Raw genomic sequence first — 16,353 nt, 5'->3', positions numbered from 1 at the left:
TTTCTATCACTGAGCTCAGAAACAGTTTTCTAAGACAGAAAAACAAAGATTTTGGATATTAAAATAAATTTAATTCTCTGCAAAATAAAAGGTCAATCCAAAATATTTTGAATACCAGACCTCCAGATTTTTACCACATTTTTGTGTAAGTAGGATCCAAGGGTTTGACTCTCAAATGAACCTAAAGATGTGAGAGTTTTATTTTGTATTAAGAACTCAGTCTATTTCTCCAATCTCAATATAAATAATTATAATTACCTTGAGTTCTTCTATGGACTGGTAGGCATTGTTTCTGATCTTTTCTTTCATGGTACTAAAATCCATTGGGTGCTTAATGATCATGGAGTAGCCGGGAGCAATAAGGTCCGTCACAGGAAATGAAAAGAAAGCACTTGGGTCTTTTCTGTGAAGATACAAAAAAGCAATCTTGTATTTTATTTCTACTACAAACAAATCTACTGATTTAGGAGCAGAAGTCAGACAAAAACTCTTTAGACGTAGAAAGAATCTTTAGTATGCTAATGTGTTTTTCACTGAAAATTGAGGGAAAGATTCTGAAGACTAATAACTATTTAATAAAAATGTTAAGATGTTTTACGCACTAGTTGTATCCTTAAGACAGAGAACTTTTCTTTTTACATACGTAGAGTAATTAATTAGTAGCACCTCCTACAAATGGGAAAAGGAAGCAAAATAACCTCGACTAACAATCAATGTTTGGGCCTTTGGGAGATCAGTACTGCATATTGTTACTAACCACGGGAGAAAAGACAGAAATAGTAACCCTAACCCTAACTTGCACATAAGCAACTGATGGTCTGTATCAAGTCAGCCCCTGGTTTTGTCTTGACTGGTGCTACTGAGCTTCTCCGTCATCTCTTTCCACAGATGATCTGCATTTACAGGAGCCCTGGTGACCCAGTGGTTAAAGTGCGGGACTGCTAACCAAAGGGTCTATGGTTCTACACCACCAGCAGCTCCACAGGAGAAAGATGTGTCAGTCTGCTTCTGTACAGATTTAGTCTTGGAAACCCTATGGGGTCGCTATGAGTCGGGATCGACTCCATGACAGGGGTTGGTTTTTCTTGTACCGTATTTTTATGCAAATAATGTGCGCCCTCTGTGTTTGCAGGCTGCATCCTCCCCCCCGCCAAGCACCCTCACAAGCCCCATCATGTCAATCCTCTTCCACATGTTGCTTTAAAAACATTAGCATAGCACGCTTACAAGAACACCACAGGGTGGAGGGTGCTGCCAGCAAACCAATGCAGAAGGCGTGCCATTATCTGCATAAAAATACAGTAATCCATCCAGTGAGGTCCATGTGCATAGTCGGGTCTTTTTAAATCTTTCAGCAATCTTCAGCACACAGTTCTTTCACCTCCTTGGTTAAATTTGTATCTATGTATTCCTTTAGAGACGCTATTGTAAATGGAATTGTTTTCTTAATTTCATTTTCAGACTGTTGATTGCTGATGTACTGAAACAACAGATTTTGGTGTTAATTTTGTAACTTGTAACTTTGTTGAATTTGTTTCTAGCTCTAGTAGCTTTCTGTGGATTCTTTGGGATTTTCTGGATACAGAATCACGTCATCTGCGATTAGAGATAATTTTACTTCTTTTCTGATTTGCATACATTTTTATTTCTTTTTCTTACCTAATTTGCTCTCACTAGACATTGCACTATAATGTTGATTAAAAAAAAACAAAACAAAACCAGATGCCGTCAAGTCAATTCCAACTCACTGACAACCACGTGTGCAGACTCACTGCACTCCATAGGGTTTTCAATGGCTGTGACCTTTTGTAAACAGAGCACCAGGCATTTCTTCCAAGGCACCTCTGGGTGAGTTTGAACCGCCCGTTTTTTGGTTAGTAGATGGGCGCTTAACCATTTGAGTCACCCAGGGACTCAAAACGTTGACAGCAGTGGTGAAACTCAGTATCCTTGTCTTGTTCCTGATCTTAGAGAGAAAGCTTCTACTTTTTCATTATTGTGTATGACTTCAGCTGTGGGTTTTTCATAAATGTCCTTTATCATGTTGAGAAATTTCCCTTCTACTTCTAGTTTATTGAGTGTTTTTATCATGAACCAGCAGCAAATTTTAAAATGTATTTACCATATACCAGCCCCAGGGTAAGCACTTAACGTATTTTATATCTAATCATCACAAACGCCATCAAGGTCGTGGTATCGTCAATTACAGATGGGGGCACTGAGACTGAGAGAGGTTACACCATTTGTTCTAGGTCATAACGCTAATAAGGGATAGAGACGGAATCTGAACTCAAGTCTGTCTGATTCTATCTTTATTCTTCCCAACCGGATGCCTAAGCAATGAGACTAAAAAATGATGAGAATGAGCAAAATTATCCAGTCTGGAATTATATATCCAAATTCATTCTGTTCATCATAGTTACCCTGAATGACAACACTAATCATCTCTGGAAGTCATCTTTTGCAACTATCTTTCAGAGCAAATTATCAACTATATCTCACAAAATGAGTCATTTTACTATAGAATCCCATCATCTAGTTTTATGGCTAAAAGCGGTTTTACCAAACTTGATCAATTACATTCTTTACCAGTCCAAGCTCTCTGAGACTCAGAAATAAGAACTCGCCCAATCACTAACCAAGGCTATTCAAAACCGAATTTCGGGTTCCAGTTCCCAGAATGTTCCCAGCAATGTTAACATCCTTGGACTAAGATGTACATTTTAAAGTAGATGTCTCTTAAGGTGACATCATTAACCTATATTCCAATTTTACAAGAAATTAGACACAAAGACAGACAAAGCACTTTATAGTCATACCTTTTAATTGAGATGGAATACTGAATACTCACACATTCACTCCTTTGAGATAAGTAATGAATAACTTATTCAAGTATAAAGACTAGAGACTCAAACTCTATAATACCAAAAAAGAAGAGAGGCTGGTAACTTCTGACCTTAACTGCAAAGCTGAATAGCTGCTGAATATAGAGAGCTTTATCTTGAAAAATTATTTATGATGTGCTCTGGGGTTGACACATAAGTCCAACACAGTGAGAACAAAGTTCACTATTAGTATGTATACCTTAGAACCATAAATCCTTTGCAAATATACTGTAAATGTCTTTGAATTCAAAATTCTGAGTAAAAAGGGTATCAAAATCAGTATTTTAATAAAGACTGAGTTATTCTTTTCCCTTTTAAGAACTTAACTCTGGTTTAATCTAGACATGGAAGTTTTTAGAATAAATTTCTGCATTTAAAAGAGGGTCACAAATCCTGTTTAGGGTACTTTGTTTCTTCTCCTGGATTTAATAATTGCTGAACGCTCACGGCATGACAGGCACTGCACAGACATACAGAAAGTGCTTCGATCTATTAGCAAAACCAGAAATATCCATATTGTTTATTCCTGGTTTAAAGCTTTAACACCAGAAATTACTTTAGATCAAAAACAAAGTTGCCATTAAGAGTATTATATAACAGCTTTCAAGATGCCAGTTAGAACAAACCAAAAGAGAATATCTAAAAGTCAGCTTCTTGAAGTACTTCTATTGCCAAACAAAATATTTATCATCCACTTTAAAATCAAGGACATTTGGATCTAGGTCACAAAATGCGGCTTTAAGTAGTCGAAAAAAGAGAAGTGGTTTGGATCCTATACATCTTACCATTTCAATTTCCATGTTATGAAAATGTTGGAAAACACACTTACCTCTGCAATTGTCTCATCAGTTGATTCAGGGCTTCTTGAAGGGGTGTCTGTTCTACTTCTAAAGCAAAGAAGAAAGGAAAGGGTGTTTTTAAATGCAAGATTCTAGAGAGTACTATGCTTAGCTTAATTTTCTTTCTATATGGTTTCTCTCATACCCATTATTAAACATCTTGTACAGAATTGTGAAGAGAACTTGAAGCACTTACTGATGAAGATCAAAGACTACAACCTTCAATACGGATTATACCTCAACATAAAAAAAAAAAATCCTCACAACTGGACCAATAAGCAACATCATCGTGAACAGAGAAAATACTGAAGATACCAACGATTTCATTTTACTTGATCTACAATCAATGCCCGTGGAAGCAGTGGTCTAGGAATCAAACAACATACTGCATTGGGCAAACGTGCTGCAAAAGACCTCTTAAAGGTGTTAAAAAGAAGGTCACTTTGAGAACAAAGGTGCGCTTGACTCAAGCCATGGTATTTTCAATTGTCTCATATGCATGCAAAAGCCCGACAATGGAAAAAGGAAGACAGAAGAATTGATGCCTTTGAATTATGGAGTTGGTGAAGAACACTGAATACAGCATGGATTGCCAGAAGAACAAACAAATGTGTCTTGGAAGAAGTACAGCCAGAATGCTCCTTGGAGGCGAGAATGGCGAGACTTCGTTTCCCGTACTTTGGACGTGTTATCTGGAGGGACCAGTCCCTGGAGAAGGACATCATGCTTGGTAAACTAGAGAGTCAGTGAAAGAGAGGAAGACCCTCAACAAAACAGACTGACAGAGCTGCTGCAACAATGAGCTCAAAGACAGCGATGATTGTCAGGGCGGCAGAGGACTGAGCAGTGTTTTGTTCTGTTGTACACTGCTATGAGGCAGAAATGACTGCACAGCACCTAACAACAGAAATTCCGCTTATTTTTGCTAGGTTGGAGTTTGATAATATCAATTCAAAATGGAAGCTAATTACTATTTTTTATGCAGTGAGACAGAGCAAGGAAAAGAAATTTAAAAACAAAACAAAACCCAAGAGTATGGCCCCCAGACACCCCTTTAGCTCAGTACTGAAGTAACTCCTGAGGTCCACCCTTCAGCCAAAGCTTAGACAGGCCCAAAAACCAAAACGAGACTAACAGGGCACACAAGCCCAGGAGCAAGGACGAGAATGCACGAGGGGACAGGAGAGCTGGGAACGAGGAACGCAAGGTGGAGAAGGGGAGAGTGTTGACATGTCGTGGGGGTGGCTACCAATGTCACAAAACAATACGTGTGTTGTTCAATGAGAAACTAATTTGCTCTTTAAAACTTCATCTAAAGCACATGAAAAGAAAAAAAGAAAAAAATGTAGTTCACATTAAAAAAAAAAAAACTCCAATTAAAAACTTCTACACTTTAACTCAGAAGCTAAAATCCAGTCACTTTCCCTGGCTATGACCCTTAAAACATTTTCAGCTTCCTCATTCAGGGCAGTTAATTCACAGATATTCCAACCTTCTTGTTTGGCTAAAGAACTTGCGAGAGGCTTCTCAGGAGGCAAGTCTAGTCTTACAGGAGCCTGACACTGGAGGTCATTCTCTGCCTCATTCTCCACATGGTCTCGATCTCGGTTCCTTTTATCCTCCTAAAGGGAACAAAGGGAAATAATTTAGAAATCTTTTAGCATCAATACTTATAAACGTACAAATCATTTTAATTTCAGGGGGAAAAATAAGACAGTACTGAAAAGAAAACAGACCCTTAATAATGAAATTTTGGTGTACTTTACTGCCATCTACTAGAAAAAGAAAAGAATGACATGTTCATAAACGAAAAAAAGTATTCCTGTATGTCAGAAATAACCAGTTAGAAAAACAATACTAATCGTAAGTATTTTACATATATATTTATACACACACACAATTAGAATACATTTATTAGTTATATACAGTATAACATACCCAGGAGTAAACGTAACAAAAGATGCCCAAGACCTTTACTGGAAAAATTACAAAGCATTATAGAAGGCCACTGTTAATGAGGCAGGACCCAATCTACAGGGTTAGGTTGTGTCTTGAGTCAATCTCTTTTGAGATATAAAAGAGAGAATGAAACAAAGAGGAGAGGGACCTCATACCACCAAGAAAGAAGCGCCAGGGTGGAGTGCATCCTCTGGACCCAGGATCCTGCAGTGAGAAGCTTCTGTCCAGGGGAAGATTGATGACAAGGACCTTCCTCCAGAACTGACAGAGGAAAAAAGTCTTCCCCCAGAGCTGGTGCCCTGAATTTAGACATCTAGCCTCCTAAACTGTGAGAGAATAAATTTCTGTTTGTTAAAGCCGTCCACTTGTGGTATTTCTGTTATCGCAGCCATAGTAGAAGACCTGAATAAAGGACAGATACACTATGTTTATGAATTGAAAGACAGTCGATTCTCTCCCAATTACTTTATAACTTTAACATACAGCCGTTCAAAACTGTAAAACAGTGTTTTTCATGGACTTTGACAAGCTGACTATATACCTTATCTTGAAGAGAACAGTCAGAACAATTTTGAAAAAGGTCACAATGGGATAATTTGTCTTACCAGATGTATTTGTATAAAGTAATAATAATTAAGATGATGTGGCTCAGACAAAGGGATAAACAGACCAAAAGAAAAGAGTACAGAACTCAGAAACAAACCAGTGCACATAAAAAATCTTGGTGTATCACAGAGACTGCATTATAAATCAATGAAAAAAGGGTGATGTTGGGACAACTGATTACACGGAAGAATAAAATTAATTTCTACATCATACCATACACAAAAATAAATTCCAGATAGATTAAAGACTTAAATGTACAAAGCAAAGCTTTAAACTTCAACAAAAGTGGAGAATCTTTATGACCCAAGAGTAGGGAAAGGTTTTCTTAAATAAGGCAAAGAAAGAATAAATCATAAAGACAAAACCTGAAAAAAAATAACGTTACAATTATAAACTCTGGTACCTCAAACAAAGAAAAAACCAAAAACAACAAAACACAAAGCTACAAGACTAGCTACAGACTGAGATAAAGTACTTGCAACACAAATAAGTCATAAAGTGTTAGCAAAGATTACAAAAGAGCATCTATAAACACATGCAAAAAGACAAATAACCCAATATAAAATGGGTAAAGGGTATCATGGGTGCCTTAGTTATCTAGTGCTGCTATAACAAAAACACCACAAGTAGATGGCTTTAACAAACAGAAATTTATTCTCTCATAGTCTAGGAGGCTGAAAGTCCTAATTCAGGGCGCCAACTCCAGGGGAAGGCTTTCTCTGTCACCTCTGGGGAAGGTTCTTGTCATCAATCTTCCCCTGGTCTAGAAGCTTCTCAGCACAGGGACCCTGAGTCCAAAGGACACGCTCCGCTCCTGGTTCTTCTTGCTTGAGGGTATGAGGTCCCTTTTCTCTCTGCTCCATCCTCTCTTTTATATCTCAAAAGAGACTGACCCAAGATACAACCTAATCCTGTAGATTGTGGTCCTGTGTCATTAACATAACTGCCTCTAACCCTGCCTCATTAACATCATAGAAGTTAGGATTTACAACATACAGGATAATCACATAAGATCACAAAATGGTAGAAAACCACACAATACTGGGAACATTGCCTAGCCAAGTTGACATGCATTTTTGGGGGACACAATTCAACCCATATTAACAGGTAATTCATGAAGAAGAAAACTGAAATTTTAAGAAACATGAAAAGTTACTCAAGCTCCCTAGAATTCTGGGAATTATAAAATTCAGAAACTACAAGGCATTTCCCGTCTCTCTAATCAGCACAAATTCAAATGTCTACAAATGCCAAGTTCTGATAAATATTTAGAAATCGGACTCTCATACCTTGCAGACAGGTGAGTAAATAGGTACAACCATTAGCAGAGCAATCAGCCATTGTGCTGATGACGAACCTGTACATGGCTCAAGAAGCAGTTATTAGAAAAGAACAAGGGGATACTGCGTGGCTTAAGATTGGAAAAGGTGTGCGACAGGATTGTATCCTTTCACCCTACTTGCTCAAACTGTATGCTGAACAAATAATCCAAGAAGCTGGACTATATGAAGAACAAAGCACCAGAACTGGAGGAATACTCATGAACAATATGTACATCACATAACCTTGCTTGCTGAAAATGAAGATGGCCTGAAGAACTTACTGATGAAGGTCAAAGATTATAGCTTTCAGTATGGATTATGTTTGAACGTGAAGAAAATGAAAATCCTCACAACTAGCCCAATAAACAACATCACGATAAATGGAGAAAAACACTGAAGTCGACAATTTAATTCTATTTGGATCAACAATCAATGTCTACGGAAGCACCAATCAAGATATCAAATGACATACTGCGCTGGGCAATTCTGCTGCATAAGACCTCTTTAAAGTTTTAAAAAGCAAAGATGTCACTTTGATGACTAAGGTGTGTCTGACCCAAGCCATGGTCTTTTCAATCGCCTCATACGCATACGAAAGCCGAACAATAAAAAAGGAAGACAGAAGAAGAACTGATGCATTCGAATTGTGCTCTCAGTGAAAAACATTGACTATACTGCCAAAAGAATGAACAGATCCGTTTAGAAGAAATATAACCAGAATGCTCCTTAGAAGTGACGATGGCGAGACCTTAGCTCGCTTATTTCAGACAGCAAGAAAGACCAATTACTAGAAAAGGCCATCACATTTGGTAACGTCGAGGATCAGCGGAAACAAGAGAAACCCTCAAGGACACAACGGCTGCAACAACGGACTCAGACATGCCTGCGATCATGAGAACGGCACGGGCCGTGGCAACACTTCGTTCTGTTATACAGTCAGAGCCAACTCGACCCTACTTCTCAGCTATTCCTCACCTGGGCACATAGCCTAGAAATAACATAGCATACATGTACAAGAATATCTATTGTTTTGAACAGTAAAAAATCAGGAAAAACATTAATGTCTACTGGGAAAAAAAAAAAAAAAAACCCCGTTGCCATCAACTTGACTTCGAATGAATGAATAAAATATGGTACATTCACATACCAGGTAAAATACATGAGCTGAAGTTACACTATAATCAACGTGAATAATATTCAGAAACATAATGTCTAGGAGAAAAGTTACAGAGCATTTGTCTGTTAAGTATGAAAATGTGCAGACTGGTATTGTGTACTGATATATGCATACGTAATAAAATTCAAAAAAATTTACATGTGATGAAGGATGGTGGTTCTCTAGAGAATAAGAGAGAGGAATGGGATCCTGGAAAGTTATATAGGAGACTTCATCTATACCCGTACTCCCATTTCTTTAAAAGAAAAATAAAAGCAAAATGCTGACATGCTAAAGTTGGACAACTGGTATCTACATGGTAGCTTTATTATTCTCTATACTTAGCATTTTTAAAAATTAAATTTTGAAGTAAAATCGACTAAAAATGTCCATCTTAAGCTCCTGAGAGTCAAACTATCTAAGTTTTAAGAGTCTCAGTAGGATCCTATCCACTCAAAAAACTCTTCTTGGCCTCTGTCCTACTTTCTTGTTCTAGTATCTAGACCAGTAGTTCCCAAACTATGGTCCCCAGACCAGCATCCTCTTAGAATTTGTTCAAAATGCCATTTCTCAAGGCCCAATGTGGTTTTCAAGTTTTAGTGTGTGTCAGAATCACCTAGAAGTCTTGTTAAAACAAAGATGGTCGGGCCCCACTCTCAGAATTACCCATGGGGCAGAGCCTGAGAATTTGCATTTCTAACAAGTTTACAAGTCATATTGCTGCTGCTGGTGGTCCAGGGATCACACTTTGAGAATGACTGATACAGAGCTTCATGCACTTTATTCAGAGTACAAAGCACGTAATACAAACATATATGATTGGTTTAAAAGCTCCAGAAAACAGTGTTATAAACTGTAGTCACTGTGCACTTGATCCATTACCATTAGTGTAGGTTGTCTGGTATCTGTTTTTTACATGTCATGACATATTCTGTAGCAGTAATTCTAACTTTGAAAAACTTTTCATGTTTTGCCCAGAAAAACTGGCATGAATCTTATGCAGGCTGGCAGGTTTAGAACATCTGTTCTATGGGAAAAGACCCCCGACATACAGATCCCTTCCTTTGAAATGTGAAACATGGGACAGGACAGCTCGGAAAGGCAGTGAGCACTTCTCCCACGTGGGAAGAACTAGGGCCCTAGGGCCAGTGCCGGAACCCCTGGAGGAGGAGCCAGCAAACTCTTTTGTAAAAGGCCAGAGAGTAAATATTTTAGGTTTTGTAGCCCATAAGGTCTGTCACAGCTAGTAACCTTTGCTGTTATAGTGTGAAAGCAACTCTAGACAATATGGAAATGAATGGGTGTGGCTGTGTTCCAATAAACTTTATTTACAAAAATCTATGGCACTGGCCATAGTTTGCGAACCCGTGGGCTAGAGGCTCAGGTTCTAGCTCCAGCTTCATCCTTAACACACTCCGCAACCTCAGGCAGCTCGTTCATTCTCACCAGGGCTCTTTACCACCTGCAAGATGGGGATCTGACTGTTGATTTTATTCTACTGAGAAGTCACTGAGTCACTGAGAAGGCCAAATGAGATCGTAAAAGAGAAAAGTTCGACAAGCGTCAAAAGAAGGTAGACTGTCTATCAACTACCATGTTATAGATTGAACTGCGTCCCCCACCAAAATACGTGCTGTAAATCCTAACCCCTATATCTGTGGTTATAACCCCATTTGGAAATGGTTTTCTTGTTACATTAATGAGGCAGTATCGGTGCAGGGTGTGTCTTAAGTCAATCTTTTCTGAGATACAAAAGCAGATAAAGCAAGCAGCAAAAGAGCCGATGGGGGGAAGACTGATGCCATGCCACATGGTCACCAAGGAACAGAAGCTGAAAAGAAACAAGACTTCCCAGAGCGAGAGAGAGACAGAGAGAGAGACAGAGACAGAGAGAGAGACAGACAGAGAGAGAGACAGAGAGAGAGACAGAGACAGAGAAAGACAGAGAGAGAGAGAGCGAGAGAGATAGAAGGAGAGCGAGCGAGAGAGAGCAAGAAAGAGAGAGCGAGAGAGCGAGCAAGAGCGAGAGACAGAGTGAGAGAGCGAGAGAGAGAGAGAGACAGACAGACAGACAGACAGACAGAGAGACAGAGAGAGAGAGAGACAGAGAGAGAGACAGAGAGAGACAGAGAGAGCCTTCTTTCCCCTAGAGCCGGCAGCCTGAATTCAGACTTCTAGCCTCCTGAACTGTGAGAAAATAAAATTCTGTTTGTTAAAGCCACTCACTTGTGGTATTTCCGTTACAACAGCACTAGGTAACTAAGACATACCCCTACCTAATAACTGTACTTAGTTAGCTTGGTCTAAAGTAACCACTTTATCATTCAGTAATGGCAAAAGAATACAGGTTCCCCCTGTTATCTGAAAGTAGAGCCTTCCCATGAAACTTCTTATTAACCAAAATGGCATAAAGCAAAGAAGCAGTTATATTAATTTGCAGCAGAAACATTTTTGAGCATTCCCAGATCCAAAACATAACCTACCGAATCACACCAAATGACACATAAACCCTAAAATAACACTAACACATAGGAAAAGCAGGAACAATACGATAAACGCACAGCCTCCATAAAGCAGAAACAATGCTGCTCAGGGCACACCGCCTCTTTAACAGCAAAACAACGCTGAACGCTACTTCTGCTTTTCGCCTTTTTTTGTAAAAGCGAAAATCCTCTTTGGATGTCTTTTCGTTAGCGAAAACAGATACTAATGTAGGTCTTTCATAAAAGTGAAGTGGCATAAGGCAAACTTTTGACAGCGGGAGATACCTGTATAGCCGTCTGGTCTACAGAGTTCAAAAGAGAAAAAGAATATAAAAACATATATTTGGAAACTGCCCTAAACTAAATGGAGACCGGGCAGCAGGAGCCCGAGGTTCTAGTTCAAGAGCTATCCCATTGTTTCAGTCTTGGTTTCTCATCTAGAAAACAGAGGCTTTGATATTGGTTCTCTCTCCACCTAAAATTCTGATTCCAACCTTTTAATTTTCTTTTTCATGGTTTAGAATATATTAGAGAATCCTGTTATAAATGTTACTTACTAATGTTGTTGTTAAACCAAAAAAACCAAACCCACTGCCGTCGAGTTGATTCCAACACACAGTGACCCTATAGACAGAGTAGAACTGCCCCACGCGGTTTCCAAGGAGTGCCTAGCGGATTCAGTTCTGACTTTGAATACTTTAAGGATTCTTTTGCAGCAGATTTGCCACTTACTAATACACATGTAAAACCACAAATTAACAGAGTTCTGGCTGATACTGTACTTTGTTAGCTACATATAGAAAACCAAACAAAAATACTTAACCAAACAAAATATTTAACCGAACAAAATATTTAACTTCAGGAAGCCAAGAAGGGTTTACAGTTAGTTTAAGAAACGGGTTCAAATTCTGGCTCTGCCACTTATTCGCTATGAGATCACGGTTAAGTTTTATAATCCTTTGTAGTCTAAAATAAACCACAAAACATACCTCAGAGGATTCTGAGGAATAAATAAGACAGTGTATGGGAAATTTTAGTGCAGTATCTAGCACAGACTGGGCACTCGCTGATTCAGTCACTACATAAATGAGGCTCACCGTGTGGACGTACAGTGGGGGAGAAAACCCAAAGGCCCTGCCCTTAGGAAGCTCACACTGCTGCATAACAGCACAGACGGCCACTGAACGACTGACACTCCAAACCAACAGAGACAGATTTCTAGGAGAGAAAAACTGTTGAAGGAATCTAATTTAGACTGGGGAAGTGAGGGAAGGCTTCTATGGGGAAGTAACATCTAGGCTGATATCTGAAGGATAGAGAATTTAGCCAGGTTGGGAGTGTGGGTGGGAACAGCATTCTAGACAGAGGAACTACCCTGTGTGCATGAAGGTCTGAGGCAGGAGGAAGGAACAATAACTATTTCCATAACTACAAATGCACCGTACTTTTTTCAGACTAGAGTCTAGTTTTGCTGAAATTTGTCTATGACCTGATGCCAAGTTATTTTATTAATTTGTGAATACTTTCAAAGCAAATCTTTGCTCATATTATTATTAAAACACTCATTGCACTACACTATAGACAAAGTTCCCTCTTTTGCTGGAATACCTTACAGCCAAGAGCCCATGTCTTACTCAGCTCTGTACTTCTAAGCTCAGCAATGCCTAGCACATTATGGCTGCTAAGTAAGTTTACTTGCAGAATTAATGAATTACATGAGACAGCATGAAAGCATGCGGATTAACAGCTGAAGTCCTTAGTAATAAACTGTTGCTGCTGTTAGTAATAAGTACCGTACTTTAGACTGGCTACTTTTGGAGGCTATAAAAAAAACCAAAACCAGACCCGTTGCCATGGAGTCGATTCCAACTCATAGTGACCCTGCAGGACAGAGCGGACTGCCCCACAGGGTTTCTAAGGAGCGGCTGGTGGATTCAAACTGCTGGTAACCACTGTGCTACCAGGGCCCTGTGTATGTATTCCAATGATGCTGTCAACGTGTGAAACGATTTCAGAACTCCCTTTTAACAAATGACTTAAGAAGTCACCTAAAAAATCAGTTTCATGACTTTGAAGCTATACTTCATTGTAGTCCTAGGTTGAATCTCCTAGCCTTATTCACAAGTGGCTTGGTGCTACCTGACTTCTGGCTATTTCCAAAATCAAATAATACTGCCAAAGATATACCCTTTGATATACCTCTTGATTTGAAGTGCATACAGTCTTAAAAATATTAAGAAATCTTTAAATAAGTGTACAGTCCCCAAAAAGAAACTACTTTGAAGAATGTGTAATAAGTATGCTTTTAAAATTTTGCATCATATACTTTGGTGATATGTACCTTATGCATGCAGGAACAACCTGGAGGAGCAGAAAATATTCAAGTAATTGTGAGAGGCTTTACTGTGAATTAAAAGCCATGTAGAAAAACCATTATGCAAACAAATGAAAAAAAAAGCACCGCCCCCCCCAAAAAAACTATAATTTTTTAAAGGTATCTTAATTAAATGATTTTCCTCTTTTAAGTAGGAACACCCTGACTATACTAGTCAAAAATGCCCCAGCAGGTAGATCAACAGTGTTTCTCCCTGTAGAGCAGTGGTATTTAATACCAACCAGAGCATTAAGAGTACAACATGCCTTGGTTTCAACCAGACCAAAACCTACAGACCACCCTATGAAAATGTGTTGGTTTAATAATTTTTCTTAAACATTTGAATGCAAACCAGTTGGCAAGAAATTTGGGTGCTGGCATAACTCTTATTATATAACATTGCCATTTTCTAAAGATTCAGCCTTATGTTTTCAAGTTGCCCATTCCTACATAACACAAAAAATAGCTCATTAAAAAAAATGCTCATACCATTTGATCTAGTAATATGCACAAGAGGACAATTCTGTAAAACTATCGTGCAACAGGTAAAATTCTGTGTAGGACATTAAGTTGATAAAATGATGATCTAGAAGGCGGGACCAAGATGGCGGAGTAGTCAGATGCTTCCAGTGGACCCTCTTACAACAAAGACCCAAAAAAACAAGTGAATCAATTATGTGACAATCTAGGAGCCCTGAACATCTAAGGCAAAGTTGAGGAACTGGACTGAGTGGCGGGGGGAGGGAGAGACGGTTTGGATGCAGCAAGGAATTGCCAGACCTGACACGGTGAGAGCCTGAGCTCTTCAGGCCTGATCACCTCATGGGTGAGCAGTGAGGCAGGCTAGCAGCGGTGCTCCGGAGGCGTGTCTTCCACACCGGGAGAGATCCAGTGCCAGAGAGTCTACTCTGCCACCAAGAACCAGTGAGAAGCAGCCCTCAATCAAGGAAAGATAAGTACTTGTGTACAGCTTACCGAGCAGATCAAAAACACCCCCTTTAGGGAAAAAGCCTCTCTCCCATTTACCTCCCCGCTCCCTGCTCTGCACTGGGTCCCGGATTGGCTTCAGCAACTGCCGAGTCTCCTGGGCCAGAGGTAGGATCCATCACACACCATGAGCCATTCTCCCGGCCTTGGAGAGTGAACAAATTAACAAACAGGGTTAAAAATAAACTGCCAGCTCCCCTAAGCCAGGAACCCAGGGTAGGCACAGCTCCTTTGCCTAGGCACAGGCATAAGGGATCCACAGACTCTAAGTGCCATTCCCCCTGCAGACACTTGAGTGGGCCCATTTCAACAGCGCAGGCCCTCATTACCGCAGTACGACGGGTATATACCTGAAGTCTAACTGGAACTGTCTCAGCTGTGAAGTGGCAGGTTTGTGACATTTGACACTGCTCTGCCCATTAAGCAGGGTCTTCACCTAACCCACATCAGGGGCCTGAGGACTGGTGGCTCCACCCATGCCACCAACCCACCTACAATAGGGGCCCAAGAATAAGAGGCGCCCCTCAGTCCTTACAGCCAACAGCACTGGGTGCTCATAGTCCAGCTGCAAAACCCACCCATCTACGTGCTCTAGGGAACAGGGACACGCCTTCCTCCTGGACACTCGGAGGCCGTCAGCCCCCTGCCTTGCTCAGAGTGTGTCCCCCTGCTGCAGCTTGATGCCTGTGCCTACACCAATCACCCATGCCTGTCTAAGACTGTAGGTGAGAGCCTACACCACACACAGTAGCTATCTGCCTGGGCACCTGAGCTGAATCCATACAGGAGGAGTGGGTGGATTCCTGAGCTCACATACCTAGTAACAGATCTAACCACCTGGTGACAGAACATCAGAGCTTCAAAGGTGCCAATAATCAAACTAGCTCATATGAGCAGCCTATTTGGGCATCTCAAAACAAGAAGCTAGGACACAGTAAGCAAACATAAAATAAATAAATATAATAACTTATTGATGGCTTGGCGACAACAGTCAATATCAAATCACATAAAAAGGCAATCCATGATGGCTTCCGCAAGCTCCCAAAATAATCTGGAAATTTTCCAGAGGAGGAAAATTTCTTGGAATTACCAGAGGCAGAATACAAAAGATTAATATACAAAACTCTTCAAGAAATTAGGAAGAAAATTAAGCAAAACGTAGAACAGGCAATAGAGGAAATTAAAAGATTAGAGAAGAGCATAATGACAAATTTAACAGGCTGCAAGAATCCACAGAGAGACAGCAATCAGAAACCCCGCAGATTAACAATAAAATTTCAGAATTAGACAACTCAATAGAAAGTCATAGGAGCAGACTTGAGGCAATGGAAGTCAGAATTAGTGAGACTGAAGATTAAGCACCTGACACCAACTTATCTGAGGAAAAATCAGATAAAAGGATTTTAAAAAAATGAAGAAACCCTAAGAATTATGTGGGATTCTATCAAAAGGAATCACTTACAAGTGACTGGAGTACCAGAACAGGGGGGATAAAAGAAAATACAGAGAAAACTGTTGAAGATTTATTGGCAGAAAATGTCCCTGATATCCTGAAAGATGAAAAGATATCTATCCAAGATGCTCATAAAGTAGATCCCAAAAGAAAGTCACCAAGACATATTATAATCAAACTTGCCAAAACCAAAGATAAAGAGAGAATTTTAAGAGCAGCTAGGGATAAACGAAAAGTCATCTACAAAGGAGAGTCAATAAGACTAAGCTCAGACTACTCAGCAGAAACC

General features: G+C 39.7%; 1 protein-coding gene across 1 annotated transcript in view; it reads right to left on the bottom strand.

The window, feature by feature from the left end:
• The window catches only part of LOC101353120 (bromodomain-containing protein 7-like), a 45,680-nt gene that overhangs the window by 23,418 nt on the left and 5,909 nt on the right, over positions 1–16,353 (bottom strand). Inside the window, exons 3-5 of the mRNA XM_004371644.2 lie at positions 5,217–5,346; positions 3,715–3,772; positions 259–403 (exon numbers count right to left, since the gene is read on the bottom strand). Of these exons, the coding sequence (XP_004371701.1) occupies positions 259–403; positions 3,715–3,772; positions 5,217–5,346 (333 nt within the window). The remainder of the gene's footprint in view (positions 1–258; positions 404–3,714; positions 3,773–5,216; positions 5,347–16,353) is intronic.

The sequence above is a fragment of the Trichechus manatus genome, unplaced genomic scaffold (assembly GCF_000243295.1).
Source record: "Trichechus manatus latirostris isolate Lorelei unplaced genomic scaffold, TriManLat1.0 scaffold00014, whole genome shotgun sequence".
NCBI classification, from domain to species: domain Eukaryota; kingdom Metazoa; phylum Chordata; class Mammalia; order Sirenia; family Trichechidae; genus Trichechus; species Trichechus manatus.
Note: the sequence above shows the minus strand (reverse complement) of the source record. Positions and strands in the feature narration are given on the sequence as shown.